General features: G+C 39.7%; 1 protein-coding gene across 1 annotated transcript in view; it reads right to left on the reverse strand.

The window, feature by feature from the left end:
• Nucleotides 1-270: 270 nt before the first annotated feature.
• The window catches only part of cntn3a.2 (contactin 3a, tandem duplicate 2), a 44,028-nt gene continuing 21,849 nt past the window's right edge, over nucleotides 271-22,449 (reverse strand). Inside the window, exons 15-23 of the mRNA XM_085443062.1 lie at nucleotides 19,395-19,553; nucleotides 14,335-14,484; nucleotides 14,161-14,231; nucleotides 13,288-13,522; nucleotides 12,690-12,799; nucleotides 11,069-11,255; nucleotides 8,063-8,175; nucleotides 6,367-6,535; nucleotides 271-5,510 (exon numbers count right to left, since the gene is read on the reverse strand). Of these exons, the coding sequence (XP_085299188.1) occupies nucleotides 5,413-5,510; nucleotides 6,367-6,535; nucleotides 8,063-8,175; nucleotides 11,069-11,255; nucleotides 12,690-12,799; nucleotides 13,288-13,522; nucleotides 14,161-14,231; nucleotides 14,335-14,484; nucleotides 19,395-19,553 (1,292 nt within the window). The 3' untranslated portion in view covers nucleotides 271-5,412. The remainder of the gene's footprint in view (nucleotides 5,511-6,366; nucleotides 6,536-8,062; nucleotides 8,176-11,068; nucleotides 11,256-12,689; nucleotides 12,800-13,287; nucleotides 13,523-14,160; nucleotides 14,232-14,334; nucleotides 14,485-19,394; nucleotides 19,554-22,449) is intronic.

The following is a 22,449-nucleotide window of genomic DNA, read 5'->3' on the forward strand; positions in this document are numbered from 1 at the left end:
ATTACACAGTGTAAGAATACAATTAGTATATGCAGCAAAAAAATCAACAAAAAAACCCTTTAGATGTGTTCTTTAGCCACCGAAAAGGACATTACCGCTGACATTTACTTCCATTTATACGCTTTTTCATAATATTATGCATTTTATAGCTTTGACGGTGCCCCAAGGCACCACTCAAAGTCTTCCTGCAGTAAAACACACTAAAACTGCTGATGCTGTAAATGACAGCAGCACACATATAATTCAGAAAAAAAAATCCAAGACAGGAACCCTCAATGAATTGTTTTTATTAACTCCCTCATTTAGAAAACACAAATGCACCAAACGATATCATACATGCACAGCTTCAGCATATCAAGATCAGCTGATGACTTTTCAATGTGAAAACGCTGCTGCCACGATCTCACGGAGATCACCTCGACATGAACATTTTGAGGAGTCACGACAGAAAGGCCAAGCGTTGTAACCCAGAGCTGTAATCGTAAAGTCTGTCCGCACTTAGAAATCCAATGAAACTACTCGCACTTATTTTAGGATCAAATTAGCCTTTTCTGAAAACCGTAAAGCTGTATTGGTATAAAAAGACAAAAAGTACTCGTGAATAATACCACTCGTATTATCCACTGTGCACTGGCCGGCTACCTTGTAACAGGTAGGTGTTTGTGTCACTGCACCAAAAGACTGTGTGTGATAGCAGCTGCTAGGAAATGTTACTCTCTGCTCATGTATTTTTCAGATTCAGGGTTTGACTGAGAATTACAATTGGAAGCAGCACTGTTTGGTTTCCCGGTTGGGGGAGGGCGGGGACGTTGCTAAAAAAGCCAAACGAAATACATACACTATGTACAGCATCATTTGTGAAGGCAAGGGAGATCTCAGCGCACCAACTTTTGATTTAGAAATCTCTGGCTCTCAATTGTTCTCTTAAAAACAACACTTGACCTTTGTGCAGAATCTTTAGGGGGAAAAAACCCAATCAGTAACCATATCAAACATTAAAAAAAAGAAGAAGAAGATCAAAGTCAAACTCAAAACATCTCCACAGTACTGATACGTTACAAAACAGAGGTTGGCAATGCTTCTATGTACCCAAAGACACAAGTTCTTTTTTTTCCAGTTCATATAATCAATAAATTAGCCAGAATAATGCATTTCCTGTGTAAACATCTGTTAGTCTAACAATGTCATTCTGCGATGAAAGAATGTATACAGATTAACCACACGTAGAGCCACAAAAACAACGAAACACGATTCAAAGACAGCTTCAACACTCATCGGGGAAGTAAACCTTTACATTTAATGTGAGCTTTACCTGCCACATGCACCTGATGTGACCTTGGATTTGGGTCCCTTTCTGGTTTTTAAATCTTACTTAGTCCTTCGCTCCAGGAATCTGCGTTAAGTGGACAGACATTTCAACTCCTCCCTGAGTCAAACTCACTTTTTAAAAATCTCTACCTCCCACATTGACCTTGTTTTGCTCTCGTTCAATGTCCGCAATGCTTCAGTCGCACAAAGCTTTGAACCATAGCACAAGAAATGAGTTTAACCCCCCTCCTCCCTCCAAATAGATAAATGGTTGTCTGAAAGCACTTGTCCATGATGTGGCAGACTAAGGTAATAACCGTGCACAATCATGCTCGTACACATTTACGCACGCACCTTTCATCGTGTCATCTTGATGAGATTGTCCTGATTTAGTCTTCCCTAAATCCTGATATATTCGCCTTCTGTGAGTGTCATTAGTACCATTACTCCTATGCCCTTTCCCCACAGAAACCCCGCAGGGCTGCTCTAATTTATTAAGATGTTTTAATGTCTGCTAAATCTTGGCACACATCAGGCTTTCCGTTCATCAAGTCAGACTGTTAAATAGACCCCTGTGTCCTGCGCTGACACATTTCAGATCTATCCGCTTCTGCCATCTCAGAGCTATTGAAAGATGAAGTGAAGCAGGTCTGAATACCTGAGCTGCGGGGTTTCGCTGAAATACATAAATAAACAATGACAACACGGACCACATAAAAAAAAACAAACAACCAATACGACTGACAACAAAGAACAAATTCACAGAGTATTAAAAACACAGCTGACCACACATTTAGCCAAATAATGTCTAAGCTGGTGGCTAGATTTCAATTATCAGACTGGCACAATTGGCAGCGCTTTAAACCTCTCGTCCTGACGGCAATGGCTGTGAATATACGCTGACTGGCACTGGCTGTGTGGTCCCAGATGGATGTAGACTGGGGCTGCAACTGATGATTATTTTCGCTATTGATTAATCAGTTAGTTGTATTTCCCATTAATCACTCAGAAAACTGTGAACAATGTATATCCCTCTTACTCAGAGCTCGAGGCAACATCCAAAGATTGCTCATTTTGTTTGTTTCAAAGCTCAAACATATTGGATTTTCTTTTTCATGCCATACATTAAAGACATGAGAGTTCTGGATTGTGATTGGCCACTAGGTGTGTCTTCGTGTCTGGTAACCAGGCAGCTGCTTTATTTTAAATTAGCTCATCAGCATTAAACTGGTTTGACAAAATAAGCTTCACCTATGGAGCTTTCAGTCGACATGAGGAGAGAAATACAGCTGAAATCTTCCAAACAAGCAAAGAGACTCCTTAGTTCAGATTATTTGTGTCATTTCTTTAAACTGTATTGCCTTACCTATATAACTCTATCATAGAGATGCTATACCACCCTTGTGCGTGCATTCACAACAGAACCAGTGCCAGGCTCTGTTAGGAAAGAGCAAATTCAACCATGTCGGAAGCATAAGAATTTGTCTTTGACACCGCAGTGAGGTGTAAAATGCAATAATTGTCCAAGAGAGACTTTGAGTCTTTAACTGAAAGTACTGGTAATGTTTCAGAGTAAAAACCAGGTGTTTAACAAATAAAAAATGCGACAGAGAAGTTCAAACCCAGCTTACTTTCTCACCTCCACACGGCTGGCAAATCAGTGTGAAGTGGGTGTGAAGAGATTGTTGATATTGTCAGTTTAGTCAGATAGAGAAATTTGTTTGTTTCGACTATCTGACGTGCCCCATCTGATGAAGTAAACAAATAAGTAAGCTTTAGAGGTGCTGGCTGTGAATACTGGACAAAGTCAAGCTGACGGTTTGCTAAGCTATGCTTACGCACTGGTCCCATTGTCAATGTGCTAACATGAGAGTGGTATCAGTCTTCTCTTTTAACCAACCGTGGAAATATCAATTTGAATGTGACATTAGACTCAATGACATTTTGCTTTGCTCCGTGCTATCAAAGGTCAGTAACCAGCGGCCTGTACTACAAAGCAGGGGATTTCTATCCAGGTAACTTCAGGTTAACCCTGAGTTTTCTTTACTATGAAGGTGGTTCGCTTTTTATCGTCACAGTAACTCATGCTGTGAAGCTAAAGAAGCTTTTGTTCCATTTTAGCAACCAACAGGTATGAAGTCACCTCCTACTGATTGATCAATTCTCCAAAAACAGCATCATGATTCCTGAAACATCCCTCACATCTGTGGATAGCAGGAGGGTCTAAAGGGAAATCTTTGAATTTCCCTGATCAGCATCAGGAATAAATTGAACAACAATTTTATTGTTCTGAAAGCATTAATATGTAATCCTAAAATCCTAAAACAGAGGAGCTACTTGACTATTTTTTATATTTATTCTTAACTCTCAGACCGTTAAACACCACCAGCCCTGCAGCAGAAAGAATAAAACCTAAAACTGTCTTTTAAACATTAATTAAAGGGAATATTCGATTATAATCCATCAGATTCTCCTGTGTTTTAACGATAGAGCTGTGATATCGATAATTCAGTAAAGTTACACAGTGGGCATTTTTTCACTCCTGGCTTCAAACAGGCTAAACGCTCACGCTTTCATACAGCGCGTTTAATACTAAACGACTGTACAGCGCTTTTCCTCACGCTGCAGCAGCTGTGTTGGTTTCAGACTGTTTCATTTTTAACCTCTTCATTTTATCCCATTGCATAGTTTTATCTTCTTTTCTCTGTGATTGGTCAAATGTGCAGAACATTTTGCGAGAACGTGCCGGTCAAACCCTGGGTTGACTTATCAAGTTGATGACCAGCTTACCAAGCGTAAGGGTAGCTGAATTCTGATACTGGAGAAATACCCGGAGTATGCTGAACTCACTTTGTAGTACAGGGTCCAGGCAAAACCTTTAGCCTAGCGAGATAAAGGAAATACTGCATATTTCAAAAATTAATGTGAAAACAGGAAAGTGAGATTAGAAAATCGATACAAAAGTAACTAGATCACCCTCTAATTTTGATTTCATATAGTGGTTTGTTGGCAGATCATTGCAATCCCATTCAAAGTTGAATACTGTGGAGGGAAATATAATAAAAGGTACACCTTGCTGTGTTTTACATCTTAAACAACAAAGTCTCACATCTGAGAAGCTGAAGCCGGTGAACATTTGTCATTTTCCTTTGATAAATGACTTCAATGACTGCTGTTTAAGTTCGCTGAAGCACTGGTGCTGCAAAAAAACGGAATTACATTGGCAGTTACACACCTCTGCCGGTACTACTGTATACAAGCAAATGTAAAATTTGTGAACGCAGAGCAAAGTCAAATCCATCATTCGGCAGGCTATAACTATAACTAGCGTGAGGCATTAAAATTTTTAGGAGCTTTCATGGTACATTCAGCTCCGCACAATCAAAAGATAAAAGGTAAATGGAGGACAACGGCACTATGAGGTGTTTTATGAGTTTCATCTGGGACACAACCGACTTTTAAAGGATCACGTAAAGATGGAGATGGCTGCAGTATGTTCTGAAACGCTAAGTACCACTAACCAGTGTCTATAAGTGACGCCGATACAAGAATCTCCAAGGCACGGGCACAGGTGAATGAACATGTCTCTACTTTCTGATTTTGGAGAGGAGAACTGAAAACTCAGAAATACAAGGAAACAAACAAACAATCATAAACTTCTCTGCAGGGCTTTCTGCAAGGTTCACTGAGACCTTCGTGATAAGAAAAGTGAGGAATAAAATGTTGAGGAAAGCATGTAGCTATCTTAGCAATAACAACGAGAAGGCTGCAACTACTTTGGCACATGAATGGAAGTAAGGCATCTGTATCATTCTAGAGTCAAAAAAGAGTAGAAATGGAGCATTGTTCCCAACCAGCAAAAATGTCAAAACAGACTTATGTAAGAAAAAAAAAAGCAAGCGTTTACTGTTAATTAAGTGTCTGACAGCACACTCTTCTCTTGTGCTGCTGCATACTTGCAAAATAACACTGGGAGAAAAATATGCGGTACCTTAAAAAAATGCAAGAAAAGAAAAAACCTTGACCACTTTCACAAATTAAAGAAAACAAAACAAAACAAGAGCCAATAGTGAATGCTGAAAAACAGAGCAGAGTCTGTTTGTGTCACAACGATGACCTGAATGAGGATATTGCGATGGTGAGGAACAGGGAGAGGGGGGAGATCTCCACACTCCAGGCTCTGGAGCCACGGGCGCTCATACCTGGGAAACAAGAAAAACAAGGTAAAAGCACCGTGGCTGACATCCGTCTGAAACACACATTTCTAACCCAAAGTTTCAATTCTCTGCTCTGTCAGCTGCTGAGAATAACACGCTTAGGTTGTCAAAACATAAAATATGCATGCTGACGTTTCATGGGGTTACTTAAAATGTGGTGCAAACTCATTTGTGTGCTGGCTTTTAAGTGCATGGGTAAAAAATGTATTAGAGGAAGTGAGTGTAAAGGACCCAGAACACTGATGCAGTTTGCTTCAATCGCTGCTTTCTCACTACATAATATACTTGATAAAAATGACTCTGCCAGACAGCGCGTTTCCTGCTCCTCCGGGAATGATGAGCCCATTTAACAAAAAAACCCATGTTGAATTCTACCTCTTTCTGTTTTCAGGGATACGACACAAAAGTTCAAAGATGCAAAGTAGCATTTAGGGCAGGGGAATAGCCCCCGCTGGAGTCCCACAGGACACCAATAGCATCTAGCCAAAGCGAGTCTGTGACAGAGATGGATTGTGTTGCATATTTCAGCAAACTATAAGCGCAGAAGAGCGCAGGGGAGGTGGGATGGGGCCTTGACTAAGGGTGGGTCAGGGGAGGACAAAATGTCCCTGTCAGATTTACAGTGTTAAGTGACTTTATTTACAAAAATGGGCAAAAAAGAAAGAAAAAGGTCCCAGTGAATTCATATGTCAAATTTTGGCATTTGTCTATGTTCCTCTGGAGTATGAGAGCAGCATATTTTAAAGGGAAGGGCACGAGGAAAACTCAAATTATTCTTCCAGCCTTCCGTTTTTGACCATTTAACCACTGCAACTTCACAAAACATGAACACCGAGCTTACTTAGCTGGTGGATTCGTATGGGATCTGATGCCGGCCCTAATCCTCCTTCACTCAGTGTCTGCACAAAGATGATGTACTCCTCATCGTCCTCAGGGAGGGTCAGCTCTGCTGTTGCATTGACCGTTGTGAGTGTGATTACCTCTTTGTGTCGCTGCCTATGGTATGACAGCTGAAAGGGGAACACAAACAAGGTTGCAAATATGTTTTCTAACACCATAACAACTTCAAATGCATAAGCTTCGTGGTTACCTAGTGTACCAAGTAGAGCAGGGCGATATGGCCAAAAATATTTATCACGATATACATTTGAAAATTTGCGATAACGATATAACTGACGATATAATTGATGCGAGACAAAATACTCCACAACATTACTAGCGCAAAAAGACAACCTTCCATTAATTTTCACTTAAACAAGAAGCTGGTTTTTATGTACATTAAAGCTTTATAAAAATGTAACAGTGCAAATGCAAATTCCTTGCTGAAAGTTTAACCAAAAGGCATTTCCAGTAGAAATGGGCTGACATATCCTGAGCATAACCATATATAATATCCACTGAAGTTAAAAAGAGGTGCTTTGCAACATTAAACTGTAGTGTGCAGTACGTATTTTTTGGACCATAAGGCACATTGAGCTAAACAAAGCAGTTAGATAAATCAAACTTTATTAAACTCATTCTTCTTGCTTCCTCCACTTCTGTACCATTGATTCATTGATGTTGAATTCTCTGGCAGCTGCTCTATTCCCATGTTGTTGCAGTATATTAATGACTAGCCTTGTATTGTGGATGGATTATCTCAGTTGTTCTCCTGACTTGACGTTTGGTCCGTTTACAGCATCCTGCCATGCGATTGCATTTGTCTCTAACCATGAGGAACCTTAGTGTTCATCCTCCAGCTTCACTGTTTATGTTATGCTAACATAGCTGTGTCGCTAGCGATCACGTAGCACATCATTATATACCAGCTAGCCCAACTTCAGTAACCCTACAAACATCACTGCTGTTTAGTTTCCTGCCTTCATTTATGTTGGAAGTGATAGCAGAGCTGTACGTTTGAATTTTTTCAGAAATCTCTCAGTCAGAACATGCTATATCATGCTTAGGTAACTAGCGAAACTAGCGAGCTAACTTCCGCTAGCTTCCTGCTAACTTTTAACTCCGTTAAATGTAATAAATTTTGTTTTCATGGATGCCTGGAAGTTAAACTGAATTGTTACACCTGGTAAAGCAGCAATGCTGATCGTTTTATTAAAGATGAAAGAATTTAGACAGTTAACTCTCAGTGATGCTGCAGTGTTTGTTTGACCTGAAGTGTACTGAGTTTAGGACCCAGATTACTCCCAGATTTAAGAGCATCTTAGTCCGACAAATACAACAATAACGCCGGCCGCTTGCATGTTCTGCAAAAAAATGTGCTTTGTTGTGTATCTGACGGACAAACACCAAACCAGTTCCACATCACTGAAGTTGCACCATTTTTACAAACCAATTCTGGTTCATCTGTTTCACTCAACAATCGGCCATGTGCGTATGAAAACAAAGGCACTGCGCATGCGCGTTTTACTCATATTCTATCCCAATATTTCATTTTCCTATCGTTGCCTAACATTATACCGGTATTACCGTGAACGGTATAATATGGCCCAGCCCTAGTACCAAGTTCCCGTGAAAGCAACTGAGAAAGTAAAACTCACTTGATAGCCCAAAACTTCTGATTCTGATTCCATTGCCACCACAGGTTCCCAGTAAACAGACAGCTGAGAGCCCATTAGGTTCCATCCCACATTCATTGGCGGCTGGGAAGGTGCTGCGTGATATAAAAATTATTAACAATTTTATATCACTGCAGAAACATTAGTGTCACATTGGTGTATAATCCCAATTTCAAAAATTTGGGACACTGTGTAAAATATAAATAAAAACCAATAGTGTATTCACAATAAAACAAGGAAAACATAACAGATAATTAAACTGAGACATTTTAATATTTCATAAAATATAATAGCTCATTTTGAATTTGATGGCAACAACACATCACATCAAAGTTGGGAAAGTAAGTGATATTAAAAAGAAACTACTAAACAGGTTTATGAGCAACAGGTCAGTGACATGACCGGGTATAAAAGGAGCATTTTAAAGAGGCAGAGCTCCTCTAAAGTAAAGATGGACAGAGGTTCATTGATCTGGGAAAAAAGTGTGTCTGCAAATTGTGGAACAATTTCAGAATGATGTTTGTCAAATTGTTAGGACTTTGAAAATCTCATCATCTGCAGTACATGATGTCATGAAAGATTCGGGGAATCTGAAGAAATCTCTGTGCGCAAAGGATAAGGACAAAAATCAACGCTGCATGCACGTGATCTTCGTGCCCTCAGGCAACGCTGCACTAAAATCAGGCATGATTTAGTCATGGAAATCACAGCATGGGCTCAGGAACACTTCCAGAAATTGTCTGTGAGCACAGTTTGCTGTGCAGGTTAAAGCTTTATCGTGCAAAGAAGCTGTATGTGAACACGATCCAGAAGCATCTTCCCTGGAAAACTGTTCTGTGGTGAGACGAAAATCTTTCTGCAAAACTACGTCCCCAGATTAAAAAGGAGAAGCATGATCAGTGATGGTATGGAGCTGTGTTTAGTGCCCATCTAGTACAACCGGAAATGAAATATGCGACAAACAAGACCCAGAAGTGTTGAGCACCACGAATCTTATATCAGACAAGAATAGGACAACATCAGTCCAGCAGCTTCTCTCCTCAGCTCCCAAAAAATTTATGGACTGCTGTTAAAAGAAGACTGGATGCTACACAGTAGTAAACATGGCCCTGTTACAACTTTTTTGAGACTTATTTCTGCTTCAAAATGAGCTAATATTTTTTCAGTTTAAACTTTTGAAATGACTTCTATGTTCTGCTTTGTACTAAATATGAGTTTATTGGAATTAGCTAACCATTGCATTCTGCTTTTATTTGCATTTTACACAGCACCCCAACTTGGTGAGATTGAACAAGAAAGATTTTATTTCACTTAAAGGATAACACAACTTTAAAAAGATTGAATTAAATACTATTATTATATGACACTAATCTTTGCCCAGTTTGGAAGTACAAATAAAGTGTGGATAAAAGCAGAATGGAACCCGTTCACTTTAAGGTGATTTGCTTTGCAGCTTCAAAATCATTTTGATGCTACACTGATCTGTTAAATGGCAGGTGGCATCTGTTTAATCCCCACTCCCCGACTACATTGCCCATTTTGGCAGTTAGTAAATTCAGTGAGAGGGTAACACCTCCTGGGAAATGCAAGTTGCCAAGGATAATAAAGGCAAAGCCCTGCAGATTGTGACTACTGAGGACACAAGGCCCTCGTCAGGGGACTGACAGATCAAGGTCCGGTTGCACAGAGTCAAGTGGAAGCAGTGTGCTTGGAAGCAGAAAAGATATAAGCGGGTCAGGCTGATGACTAAGCTAAAGGCTAACAAAACCATGTTGGCTATTCCTTCGGGGGGTTTTTGGAGGCAACTTTTGCTCACAGGGCATTAAATCAGACCTGCTTCAGCTCTTGTACAAAGCAAACTAATGGTGTATAAAACAGCTTTATTCGGGTTAAGCACGCTAATCTGCCTCCTGCTGCTGACTTGAAATTGTCGGCATTGAGATGAAGACTCTGTGTTTGTTACATGAACTGTTGCTAGTCTGTGTTCCAGCACGTCTCTAACCACTGCTCAACAAATCTTCATACTCCGCTTTAAATTGAAACTACTATGTCAAATGTGGTAAATGAGATGACTTAATGTTTTTGAATAATATGCGATCATTATGAACTTAATGTGTTTTTAAAGGTTCGCAACAGGGAAACGTTTGCTACTTCATCTCCTTTTAAGAAGACTTTGCAAGCATTTGGGAATAAAGGGAGGCGGCAGTCCTAAGAAAGATATATTTTTTATATTTTTTGCATTAAATAGAAATCAACTGCTCGACAGCTCTGCGCCTCGATTATTTGCTATGTGATAAAATATGCCATCAACCTGGGAGGCACCACATATTAAAATTAGTCTATGTGGCTAAATCTGGAATATTTACATGATGAATTTAAGTGCTCATAGAGAAGTACAAGCTACTCACGCTATGTACGTGGACATGCATTTTTTGCATGCAGTGAAGAACCATGTCTATTTTGAATGCAGTGATACCCGAGGGCCTGCAGAGCATGGTGCTATCCAAACTGGTTTTCAGCCCTCTTCCCCTGCACACCAAGATTTCTCTGGGTTCTCTTAATTTTTTAATATTTTGTCCTGTCGATGATAAAATCCCCAAAGGCTTTACAATTTTACACAGAGTGATAAAACCCTCCCTATCTTTACATCCTCTCTGGGACTTTCCTTTTATATTTTTTTGATCTAACTTTTTTGGCACGTGTTCCTGTGAAAAAGACCATATTTTTTCACAACAATACAATCTCTCAGATTTAGCCTATTATATTTGCATAGTTATCCTTTACATGCATTCTGTTTTTGTAACGCTGCACTGCGTTACTGGACTTGGATGCAGACACGTTTCAACACATGCTAGATTTCCCCAGCATTATTGGAAAAGCTAAGAATAGACTTCAATTAAACCACTAACTGTTTCCACCTCTGAATTCTAAGCAGTGTAGTCACAAAAATCAAACCCTTGAGCAGCAGTATTGTGTGCTGCAACTTACGTGGCTTTTTTGTGGTGACATTGATTGCAGGGAGGAATGGGCTAGTGCCTGCTGTATTGAAGGCGCTGACTGTTAGGAAATACTGTGTATTTCCTGCCAAGCCACTCACTGTGGCCGAGGTTTGGTTCCAAGGCACTCTAACTTTCCCCATGGTCTCTGGTTTAGTGTCATCTTCCCAGTAAGCCACCTATTTTCAGAAAGAGAGCACGTCATTCGGGATAGAAGGCTTTGGATTGGAGCAAAATGTGTCCATCTATTCTTTATGTGCTTTCTAGCCCATGTGGCATAAAAGGATGCTTGCAAATACGCTACATTTGATGTCTTGAAAGAACTGTGAAATTTTAAATAAAAGGCTTTGATTGTATTCTCTGAAGAAAGATCACGGTTTTCTTTTACCTTTCCAGCTGGATATTTGATATCTCACATTACAAATCCTTACAGCTCCTAGAAATGGTTTAAAATGTACATACATTCGAACATAGATGAATGATTAGTCTCCTCGCTGATTAATTAACATATATTAATTGCCAAAAAATAATAAAAATATTCAGTGTAAAAGTGTTTTTCCAACAAACACCAAAAAGAGAAAAGCAGCAAATACTCCCAAGTGTGGAGCAGGGAACTATAAAGCCTCTGTACTTAATGACTGAAACTATTCATTGATATTAAATTGCCAATCAATTCTTTTGATTGTTGCTTGACTATCTAATTGTTTCAACAATACCTCATGGCTTTGTAATGTGGCAATATTTTTTTCTTTAATGGAAAGCTGCCTGATTAAAAATGGCTTTTAAACAGTTATGCTACAGATCGAGTGCCAGCAAAATGTATTTAAAATAAACGTAAGAGATTTTTGTTATTATCCAAACCATTAGCCTGGAAATAAATGATCCCAAATGAAATCCTTTTTAAGCAGTCATTCACTTTTCCGTCATCATTATTCAGTGTCTAATATCATAGAAGCAGCTCAGATATAAACAGCAACAAAAAAAAAAAAAAAAAGAGTAAAAAAAGAAATCTACTTTCGCAGATGGAGTTATGGAAACAACTTTGACTTTATTGAGCAAAAGAATAACAACATCTTTCATTAAAGCCCTTTGATCATCCTGATTATTCCATCAGAGGTATGTGGACGAGGCAATCAGGGTGTCCTAGTTTTTAAAGGTAAGAAGGGATGAAATCAGCAGTTCCTGGTTTGAAGTGTAACAGTTTAATGTTTTACTCAGAGGAAAGTAAAAACACATCACATCTAGACCCGTGTTGCTGCTGTGCTGTGCTCCATGCATTTCCAGTGTAGCATTTCCCAGTGCCGTGACACAAGGCCTGATATTGCTATCATGATATCCCATGAATGACAGCAACATGAAAAGGCATGTGGCCAGGCAATTTTCTTTTGTTCTCTTGAAAACGCTCTGACATGTTTTCCTGTTGTGTTGCCACAAAGAGCTGTATAATTTTGGCAATAACAGTCGGCCAAGTGAAACAGCCATTTCCATGGCGACGCAGAGTTTGGAAGTGATGGTTTTGAGGTACAACAGGGGTTGATGGTGAGCATTTGAATCGTGTTGCTTGTGAGAATGGGTGTGTGATTTCTATTTCCATTTAAAAGAGTAAAATGTACCTCATAGCCCAGAACCCTTTCAGGGATGAAGGAGAGAGCCTGCCAATTCACCTCAATCTCAGAGGCTGAGACACTTCTGGCCCTAACTCCCGCTGGCTTCTCACTTGGCTCTGAAACCAGACAACGGGAGACTGAGCTGTGCCGCCGTCTTCCAAAAGCACAGAAACGAGCAGAACAAATCTCTTCAATTTTTACATTTATAACTGTGCGCATTCTTTTGATCTCTACTCAGATGAATCATCACACACAGGTGCTGCTGGTAAATTGACTAACACTACACTACACACAGAGACCCCCCCCCACCCCCCCCCACCCCACACCCTTCAGCATACTGAGAGGTAGCACAGATCTAAATGCCAACCAGTTTTTACTGTGGCGCAGCATTTTAATACAGCGGTGATATTTGAAGGCAATCTGCTGGTTCGTACATAAATGTGTTCCCATGATTTTGTACCTCGTCCATATAAAGATATTTCTGCAGTTTTATTTTTCTGCGTGTGTTTTTATCTACCGAGCAGTTTTAATCCAATCCGATAAAAAAACAAAAAAATCTACTTTGGGGGCTTTGCTCAGATTCCACTCACGTCCACCCTTTTACCTGTCTCCGCAGAGTAGATGGTGACCACGGGGCTGAAGGGACCCTGTCCTTTGCTGTTGTAAGTGCCAACCTTAACGTGAAACGGAGAGAAGGGCGCGATGCTGTCGTTGCGGTACACGTAGCGCGACGCGCCAGGGGCGGAGGTGGCCACGTGAGTCCAGCTAGCTTCTCCGAAGGCGCGGAAAGCGATGATGTAACCAAAGCTCTCACCATTCTGTAGTTCTTCGGGAACAGGCTGAGAGTGAAACACAAAACTATAGTGATATTAAAACATATACAAACCACTCACGTTCACACCACCGCCGGGCTCACGCAGTCACCACCGTCTCTCATAATGTCAAAAAAAGTGCATGACCCACAAATTGCTTTTGCAACCCACCTGATGAAATAAAAGGAGCAGTAAAAATGCCATTTTAAAAACCTGCGCTCATTACCGAGCATCCGTGCAGCTTTTAAAATGAAAAGTTATTCTGTATATAATGAAATGGGAAATCTCCAATGATGAGATAACACAGAAAGTAATGACTTGTACAATGCCAGCACTGTTATTCTTCCATTCGACTCCTTACTGCTATATTTGAGCATTGTAGATTAGTCTGAACAGTAATTCATCACAGATCCGAGACTCACAAATGAGAATATCTGTCAGATTTACTTCTCTGTTGTATACGCTGCTGCTGCCTTACATGCAAGCAATTTGAGAAATTACAGCAACGACAGACTCCCATTGACCCCAAATTTATGACACCCACAAGCAAAACAGAGCAGGTGCTTTGGTTTAGCGAGGAATATTTAGAACCTCGTTTAAGATGAAAACGACACTGACTCCGGGCACTTTGAATAACAGACTAGAGCATAAGACTGATGATTTACCTCCCACGTGATAACCAGTTCATATCTGCTTCCACCACCTCCACCCACATCACCTGGCACTGCATCTGGAACTACAAAACACAGACCATGATCACATTTCAGTATAAAAACACATATATATAAAGCCGCATAAAGGCAAGTTATAGCACAAAAAGGGAAATCAATACGCAGTACCTGCATCCTCTGTCCTGGTCTTCACGGACACTGGGCTGGGTTCTCCGACACCAACGCTGTTTTTTGCCAGTACCCGAAAGTCATATTCAACCCAGGCATTGAGGTCCACCACGGTGGCTGTCAGTGTGTTCCCATCGATTATCTCCGGGACTAAGAATAAAAGAAAACATTGCAGACGGAAGGTCTTTGCAAGAGCCTACATGTATACAAGTGAACAGCTACAACTAAAGCAAGAGAACAATTATGCACACATACACTGTTTAAGCAGCGTAGCCTGGTCAATAAAGTGTTGAATGCAAGCTGGTTTTGAGTCATGACTGTAGAAGGTGGCTGGAGGATAGCGGATTTCGGACAAAGGACAGTAAATGGTTTAACTGTCAGCCCTGCTGTGCACAGCGGCGTCTTCCTTGATAGTAACACTGAGGGATCCAATGAAATGCCAATAAAAAACCTACAGCCATTGGCTTGAAACGTGCAATGGCATTTGTTCGCTACTTCGGTACAGCACAAACAGCTACAGTGAAAAAGCTGACTCGTTGTGGTGTTCTCAAATGTCCATCTATCCATTTATTCTCTTCGTCTTATCCTTGTCAGGGGTCTGGAGCCTATCTGAGCTACGCTAGGGCGAGAGGCGGGGTACATTCTGGACAGGTCGCCAGCCTGACGCAGCTTCTCAGCAAACAGCTGCCAATGTACACCTCCAGCACATACAGGCCAATGTTAGATATCATAAGTGATTTCTCAGTTGTGTTGATCTCCAGTGTTTTCTCTCCTTTCAGCTTTGCTTTGCTCTCAGCTAATTCCGGAGGGAAACATCTAAGCTTTTTAGATGTGATTTTTTTCCCCCACCGAATTAACCAAGCAGTTGTTTTTTTGTGAAATGCAGCCTTTACACCGTTTTTACTTAAATTACAGGACTGTTTTAGCCATAATGAGATTGGATAAAACCAATAACAGGGAAGCAAAACAGGTGCAGTCCAGAAAACCAGAACAAGCTCTGTAGTGCTCAGAAAGTTCTGTGATCAGCATTTGACTTTGTCAATTCATCATGCCCCTTTTTTGTTACAAACAGTTGCAGGATTGGTAAAAATTTGATTACAGGAATTTTACCGTGAAGCAACTCCTACTTTCTCATTTAGGTCAAACTTTTCTATATAAAATCTGTACAATATACTTTTAAGTTAAACTCAATTGTCTCAAAAAAAGCCTCACACATGCGACGATCCCCTATGAGCAAGCACTAGTTGACAGTGGGAAGGAAGAACTGCCTTTTAACAGGAAGAAACCTCCAGCCGACCCAGGCGCAGGAAGGGCCGGCCATCTGCCATGACTGGTAAAAATCTGCCTTTATGCTCACCCCAGCTGATTTATTGTTATTATAACTGTTATTATTTATACTGTTTATTATTATAAGCCTTACCCTTTTTAAGTAAACTAATAAAAACAACTGCAGTATATGCATTCAACCTTTTCTAGACACCTGGACCCAGATCATTAAGAATGCAGAAAAAGCCTGGTATTTGCCTTTTTCATATAAACTCACATTTATAAGAGACGAATAAAAAATGACAGCATGTGCACCTATGTTTAAGTTTTCCCACATAAGTACAATGTAAAATGTTTCATTTAATGGATTAATGAAATTTACTTGATTGCAATGCATTGAGTTTATACCTTAATGATTAATTACTTGAATGAATAAACCTTTCGTTTTGTGCATCTCAGTTGCATTTTAATCAAAATTATTGCTTCATGTCTACTGAGGGTGAAGAACATTTTTTGAGTGTTACATTTTGAAAACCTTAGGAAAAAGCTGCAGCTGTGCGTAATGACTGTCTGTCTTTCTCCAAACTCCTCTTGCCTCTGGTCCTTTTCTTTCTTTGTTTATTTTCTGCTAGGGTCCTTTTACCCTAGCAGAGTTGATAGCTTCAGTTCTTTTTTCCCATTCAGTGGGTTTGATTCTGTTTGTATTTCCAAAGCTGAGGGTACCAAATAAAACACATTCCCTTTTCTCCACTTCTCAGATGAGTGTCTCAGTTTCACATTCAGTGAAATTGCTTGTTTGCTGTTTTGTTTCTTTGCTATGTCCAATAACTTCTGGTGGAAATGGCAATTTTATATGCAAATGATGTTTTCATCCATTCATGGCTGTGGATGGGAGTAGAAATTAGGCTTGTGTAGATGCTTCAGGACCAAGCTGTGACAAAAACAGACTTGACTTGAAAAGATGAAAAGGACGCTGGTGTTGACATGAGTACACAGAAGGTCATCAAAGTGGCTAAAATGAAAAAGTAATAATGAAAAAAAATATGGAGCCACCAAAACAAGCCTCATCTCTTTATATATTTCCTAAGTAGCCAGATTTTCTTGTCATTTTTAAAGTGGCCTTGAACAACAGTTCCCCAGGATTTCAAAGTTCTCCACTGGACACTGACAGATTTTTCACTCTTTTTTAGTTCAGACCTTGCACCTGACCATATATATGTTTTTTTGTTTGTTAAGACACTTATCACTAGCATAAAAAGCCACCTAAATCAGGGGATGAACCAGTGTTCTACAGACAAATTGGAAATTTTTTTTCGTTAGATAGTTTGTTACCAACAAACTGTCATAAGAACACATAAGTTGTTCTCATTTCTTTAGTTGAATCTCCAAAAAATGCCAAAGATAACAGTTTGACAGGCATCAAATCATATTTTTTGCAGCAACAAGGTGATTCCCAAAGTGCTATTAGCTGAAAACTTGACATATCTCAACGTGGTGTGCAATGTCCTTAAAAGGACAGGTGGAAGACAGAAGAAGTGACAGGCCTAAGAAACTATCTACAGCAGACGAACAGTATCTGAAAATCATGCCCTTAAGAAATAGGAAAAAAAATCCACCAGCTGATAGACCTGAGAGATGCATCCTGCCCTCAGCTGATCCATCTGATTAGTCCAGATGATTTTGTTTTGTACCAGTAAATAGTTGGTTTTCAAACACATGAAGGTCTCTGTGTGGTGTTTGAAAGTCTTATTTCTAGAAAAAGAACTAGTGACCTAAGTGACTGTGTGATAGTAATAGTATAATAGTAATTGTTTAAAATAATATTTGCAGGTATTTGATTCATTGAGATATTATTCTTATTGTATCTCTTATATTTCTACTGTTCAGCACTTTGGTCAGCCTTGTGTGTTTTTAAAGTGCTATATAAATAAACTATGATGATGATGATGATATCAGGTTGCAGCAAAGCTGGTGCCAATCCCTGCACAGATCACTGGTACATCAACAACAGTTCACACTCTTACGTGATCTAATACTTATTTGTCTTTCCTGAACAAGTTTGCTCCTAAACTTAACTCCATTCTTGGAGTGTGAATCTTAATCTGCATCTGCTCAGCTCTGTTGAGAATCATTAAAGCAGTGGTTGGGACTTCTAGTCAGTAAATCAATCAATCAGTTAAAACAGATTATTATGGACTTCAAAATCATATATGGGTTTCTTATGTACCTATTTTCAGTGATATCAACTTTAACAGCAGGAAACTAACCAGGTATATAATTCTTCCTTTCTCTATATTTGACAACAGCATAATAAAACTGGAAATTTTGTTTTTGGTGTGCCACCCCAATATTTTTAATGGCTCCCATATGGCCACTCCTATGAAAAAAATCTGGAGGCGTCCCTACAGGTATTATTGAGACTCTGCAGGTCCAAATTTGACATTTTAAGTTCAAATTGTCATCGATGGGTAAGAAGGAGGTCAACAGTGAGTGTCTATAGCCATCTGCAAAACACAGCAGAGGCTCTGTCACGGTTTGGGGCTTTATTTTAGCCAGTGGGGTTGGCGATCTTGTCAAAAATTAATTGAATTATGAACAGAGAAAAGTAAAATTTTGAGTCACCATGTAATACCACTTGGAAAGCTGATTGGCTTTTTGCAGTTGCCATTGCAGGAAAAATCATACCTGGATTGAAAAACACACAATGAAACAATATCATTTATGGACTGGTCTCCTCAGAACCCCAACAGTGAAGCAAGTGTGGGATCATCTAAAGGTATCTAACATGCAAAGAAGAGCTTTGAATGTCCTTCAAGAAGCCGGAAGAGCTATTCCTGGAGACTACTTAAAGAAATGACAAGAAGGTTTGCCTATGAGAGGCGATCATACCAGATATCAACTTTTAAGCTCATTAGAGTTGTACAAACTGTTTTATTGTCACGGTTCTGGGTTGTTCTGACCCAGCTTTTTGAGTTCTTGTGTTTTTATATTATGGTTTATGTTTTGAGTCCTTTGTTGTACTGTGTTTGTTATTTCCCCAGGTTTCAGTTATGGTTATCATAGTTTATTTCTTAGGTTTTGTAATATGGCTTCCCTGTGTTCCATGTTGTGTCTACTGTGCCTTTCTGTACCATGTTTCAGGTTCCTATGTTTTCCCCCCCCAGTTGCTGTTAAGTTTACATGTCTAGAGTTCAGTCAGTGTGTTTCCTGTTTTACTTTGAAGGTCCGTGTCTCATGTCAGTGTTTCTAGTTTTGCTTCCCTTGTCTCGTCCAGCCTGATTACTCCCAGCTGTGCTCTCCTTCTGTGTCTCATTCCCTCGTTATCCCTCAGTATATTTAAGCCCTGTGTCTTTGTCAGTGTTGTAGTCTTCCTCATGGCTGTATTTTTGTCATCCATGTCCCTGTTTAGTTTTGTTATAGTTTTTGTGCCATTCTGCAATAAAGCAGCTTTTTGGGTTTAATTCCTGTGTGGTGAGTTTTGCGTTTGGGTCCTTCTCCTGCCTGCACACAGCCGAAATATGACACTTATATTTTATGTTTCCAATTTTCTCAACAACATATGAAAGAATCAGTGATCGCTCAACACTTTTGCACAGTACAGCAGCAAGAAGGACCTTTCACTGTCTTGAGTAAGAACATGAATCTCTACCCTTTTTTCTAGCTGACCCCATACACTGACCCACCTGCCAACTGGGGAAGAGAAATAACAGCATTTCCCTGTGGACATCTGTGAATTATCTGAATAATATCTCATGTGCTATAAGATGAAAATTTATCGTCAAGTACTGCGTCACCTGTGTTAACCCTCTGCCAGCCCACAGTGAAGGGAGTTCGGGTTTGAATGAGGTAATTGGTGATGGGGCTGCCGTTGTCTCTGCCGGGGCTCCACGCCAGCTGGGCTGTACTGTCTGTCACCTCCTCCACCGTCACTGAGTCTGGAGGGCTGGGAGGGCCTGGCTCAATCACAAGAACAGATATTGTGAGGTATTCGCACATGCAGAGGCACAGACGACGCTACAGAATAGTATACTCGCACGTTTTGCAAGGAAAACATGACATTTAGTGGCATATAAAGGAAAAGCACACACACACATGCGTCGACCAAAATGATATCGCTATATAGCCTTCATATCTTTCAATCAACATCAGCGAGAGAACATTCTGAAAAAAGCTTTCAGCTGAGAAGATGTAATGCCCTTCACAAAGTATTAAAAGTTAATTCAAGATTTATTCTCCAATATTCACCCAACTTGTAATCCTTCCCTTTCCCCGTAATCCTCCCGGTAATTGATCGATGAAACAGCAGACCTAAGTGGATGCAGGGAGTCAAATTAAAAGGTAAAAGATGAAAAAGGGGCCTCACAGCCCAAAGTTTTATCATTTATTTTTATTATCCCACCAATTAAGCGGTGTGATGTTTTACTTTAGTTTCATCTGTGGGTTCCTATTCTAATGAAGGTGTCAGCTCATCAGAAATAATAGACCACTAGAGAGCTGTGAGATAGACCGCAGAATAATAACGCCCCTTGCTCTTCTCGCGCTCCCCACCAGCTCTGAAGTGGTTTCTAATCTGAAGCAAAATATACAAATTATTAAAGTGTAGCATGATTATTTTAGTAAACAATCAATTGTCTGGAAGCACAAATCCTTTTGTTTTCATATCTCCTGCAGCATGTATGTATATGTCTATGTATGCATGCAAGGATATATTGGATTAAGCTGAGCAAGTAACTGCTGAGCGACATCCTTTTGTTTACTGAAGCCTTGGACGTTACTGCCCTCATACATTTGGCCTTAAAACCGTGGCTTTAGAGATATTGATCTCTGTAAAACTCATTAGTGGCTATTGATGAAAAAAAAGCAACTTTAATACACTAGCCTCATTAATACATATTAATAGGACACACAATCAAAGATCAATTCCTTATCCTCTTAATTACATTTCATTGGCTGAGGCAAGAGGCTCCTGTCAGTGTCTCGAGGGTGTTCAAATAATCTGTTATTAATATGGACAGACTATCTGAGCTTTCATTGTGAACTTGTCTGAGGGAAAATTAATAACCGGCTGTATTTACTGACACTGGCGATATTATTCCGATCTCAACCAAATATTTCCCAAATTCTCAAAATGTGCTGCAACACGTGCCAGAACTAAACAAGAGCATATCATAAGCGGGTCGAAATACCAGTGTGAAAACACATCGTTCTGAAGTGTTACATTGACTGTCATGAGTTGTATTTCCCTAAAAACTATCTCTCGGGATAATGATGATGATGGTGGTGGTGCAGCTGTCAAACAAGCACAAGTGTTCCCCAAGTGGTTCGAATGCTAATGACTGTGATATTATCCTTATATTGTGACCTTCTCCAGAGCCACCATCACCACCCAGTGGAGTGTTTGTGAGGCATCTAAAACGGGGTTTTTTTCCACACCCATTGTGAAAAACAAGAACCCAGATGATCACTCAAGAGTCTTTGTGTCAGGAGCGATTATCATTGACCTTCAGCGCTGTGAGAGGAAAGGAGCGAAACCCCATTGTAAATAACACCCTGCAAAATTATCGAGCTGACTAATATACATGATTGTAACAATATGTTTGATGCCAGTAACGCCAACGATCACTGTTACCACGATCGTAAACGTGCTGCTGCAGAATCCCGGTGAAAGGAGACGTCTTGCTGTTGTTTGTCTTAACATTAAAATAGATTTTTCTTTTTTTTTTTAAGAACATGCAAATGCAGCCACTGGGGGAAGCTGGCTGTGCTTTCATGTTTCCTCACCTTCCTCTTAAATTATACAGCCACGCAGAATGGTTTGATCTTATTTGTCAAGGTTTTGAGCTATTTATCTCTAACATTTCGGCACCCTTCGCAAAAGAAAGGGGAGTGAATTTAAATTGGAAGAAAAAACTCTTTAAAAAAACATAAAAACGAAACCAAACAGCAGATTCAGTCTTTGCTTTAAATATTGCTCACAACATGGGACAGTGTCTTTAGACAAATTAGTTCAATTAAAATCAGGGACAGACAAGGACAATTTCTCTGGGAAGATGAGAGGTGGCAGACAGTGCATTTAGTTGTGAATTTTATTTAAATAATGAGGTTCTTATTCTTTAATTGCCTCTTTGAATGATTAAAAAAAAAAAAGAACTGTGCTACATTTCAAATGTAATGCGAAATAATCTTTTTTATAAGATCAATAAGGGAGCCTCTGCTCCTCCTTACTGATTTGGACTATTACTACTATTTTTTTTGTCACTTTCATTTTCCCACGCTGTCAAACTCAGCTCTTTCTCAATTTCAACTCACTACTTTTGCCCAATTAGCCCGGAGACACTGTTCTCACTCTGCCTGTCAGCAGCCTGTCTATCACAAATGCTTCTTCCATTTCCACAAGTTGTCCAGGGTATCTTAACTGAACTCATCTGATTACTCTGCTCCACCATCATCAGGGTTTAGTCCTGTCACTATCTTCTACTTTCATCTGAGCCTCCGCTCTAAAGTTCTTATTAGATTTGATCAAACTGTAAATACTTACACCTGTGAGCTACATTTCCTTTCCTTCCAAATGACCTCTTTTCATTTAATAACACGTAGCTACAAGCTACAACAGTTTGAAGACAAACACCTAAACTGCAGGACATCCAGAAAGGCATGTTATCCTATATTTCCCCCCAAAAAACAAAGACTAGAAAAAATCTCAAGTACTAGCATAGACATGTATTATGATACTCTATCGATACAGGGACACTAAATATCAATATTTTATTACATAAATCTGAATATTCTGTGAACACTATATACAAAAGGGCTAATTTCATGCACTAAAATCTTGAGTTAATGTTAGTC

The sequence above is a fragment of the Copadichromis virginalis genome, linkage group LG20 (genome assembly GCF_057382275.1).
Source record: "Copadichromis virginalis isolate Kocher_CV1m ecotype Utaka linkage group LG20, C_Virginalis_male_GT1.1, whole genome shotgun sequence".
NCBI lineage: Eukaryota > Metazoa > Chordata > Actinopteri > Cichliformes > Cichlidae > Copadichromis > Copadichromis virginalis.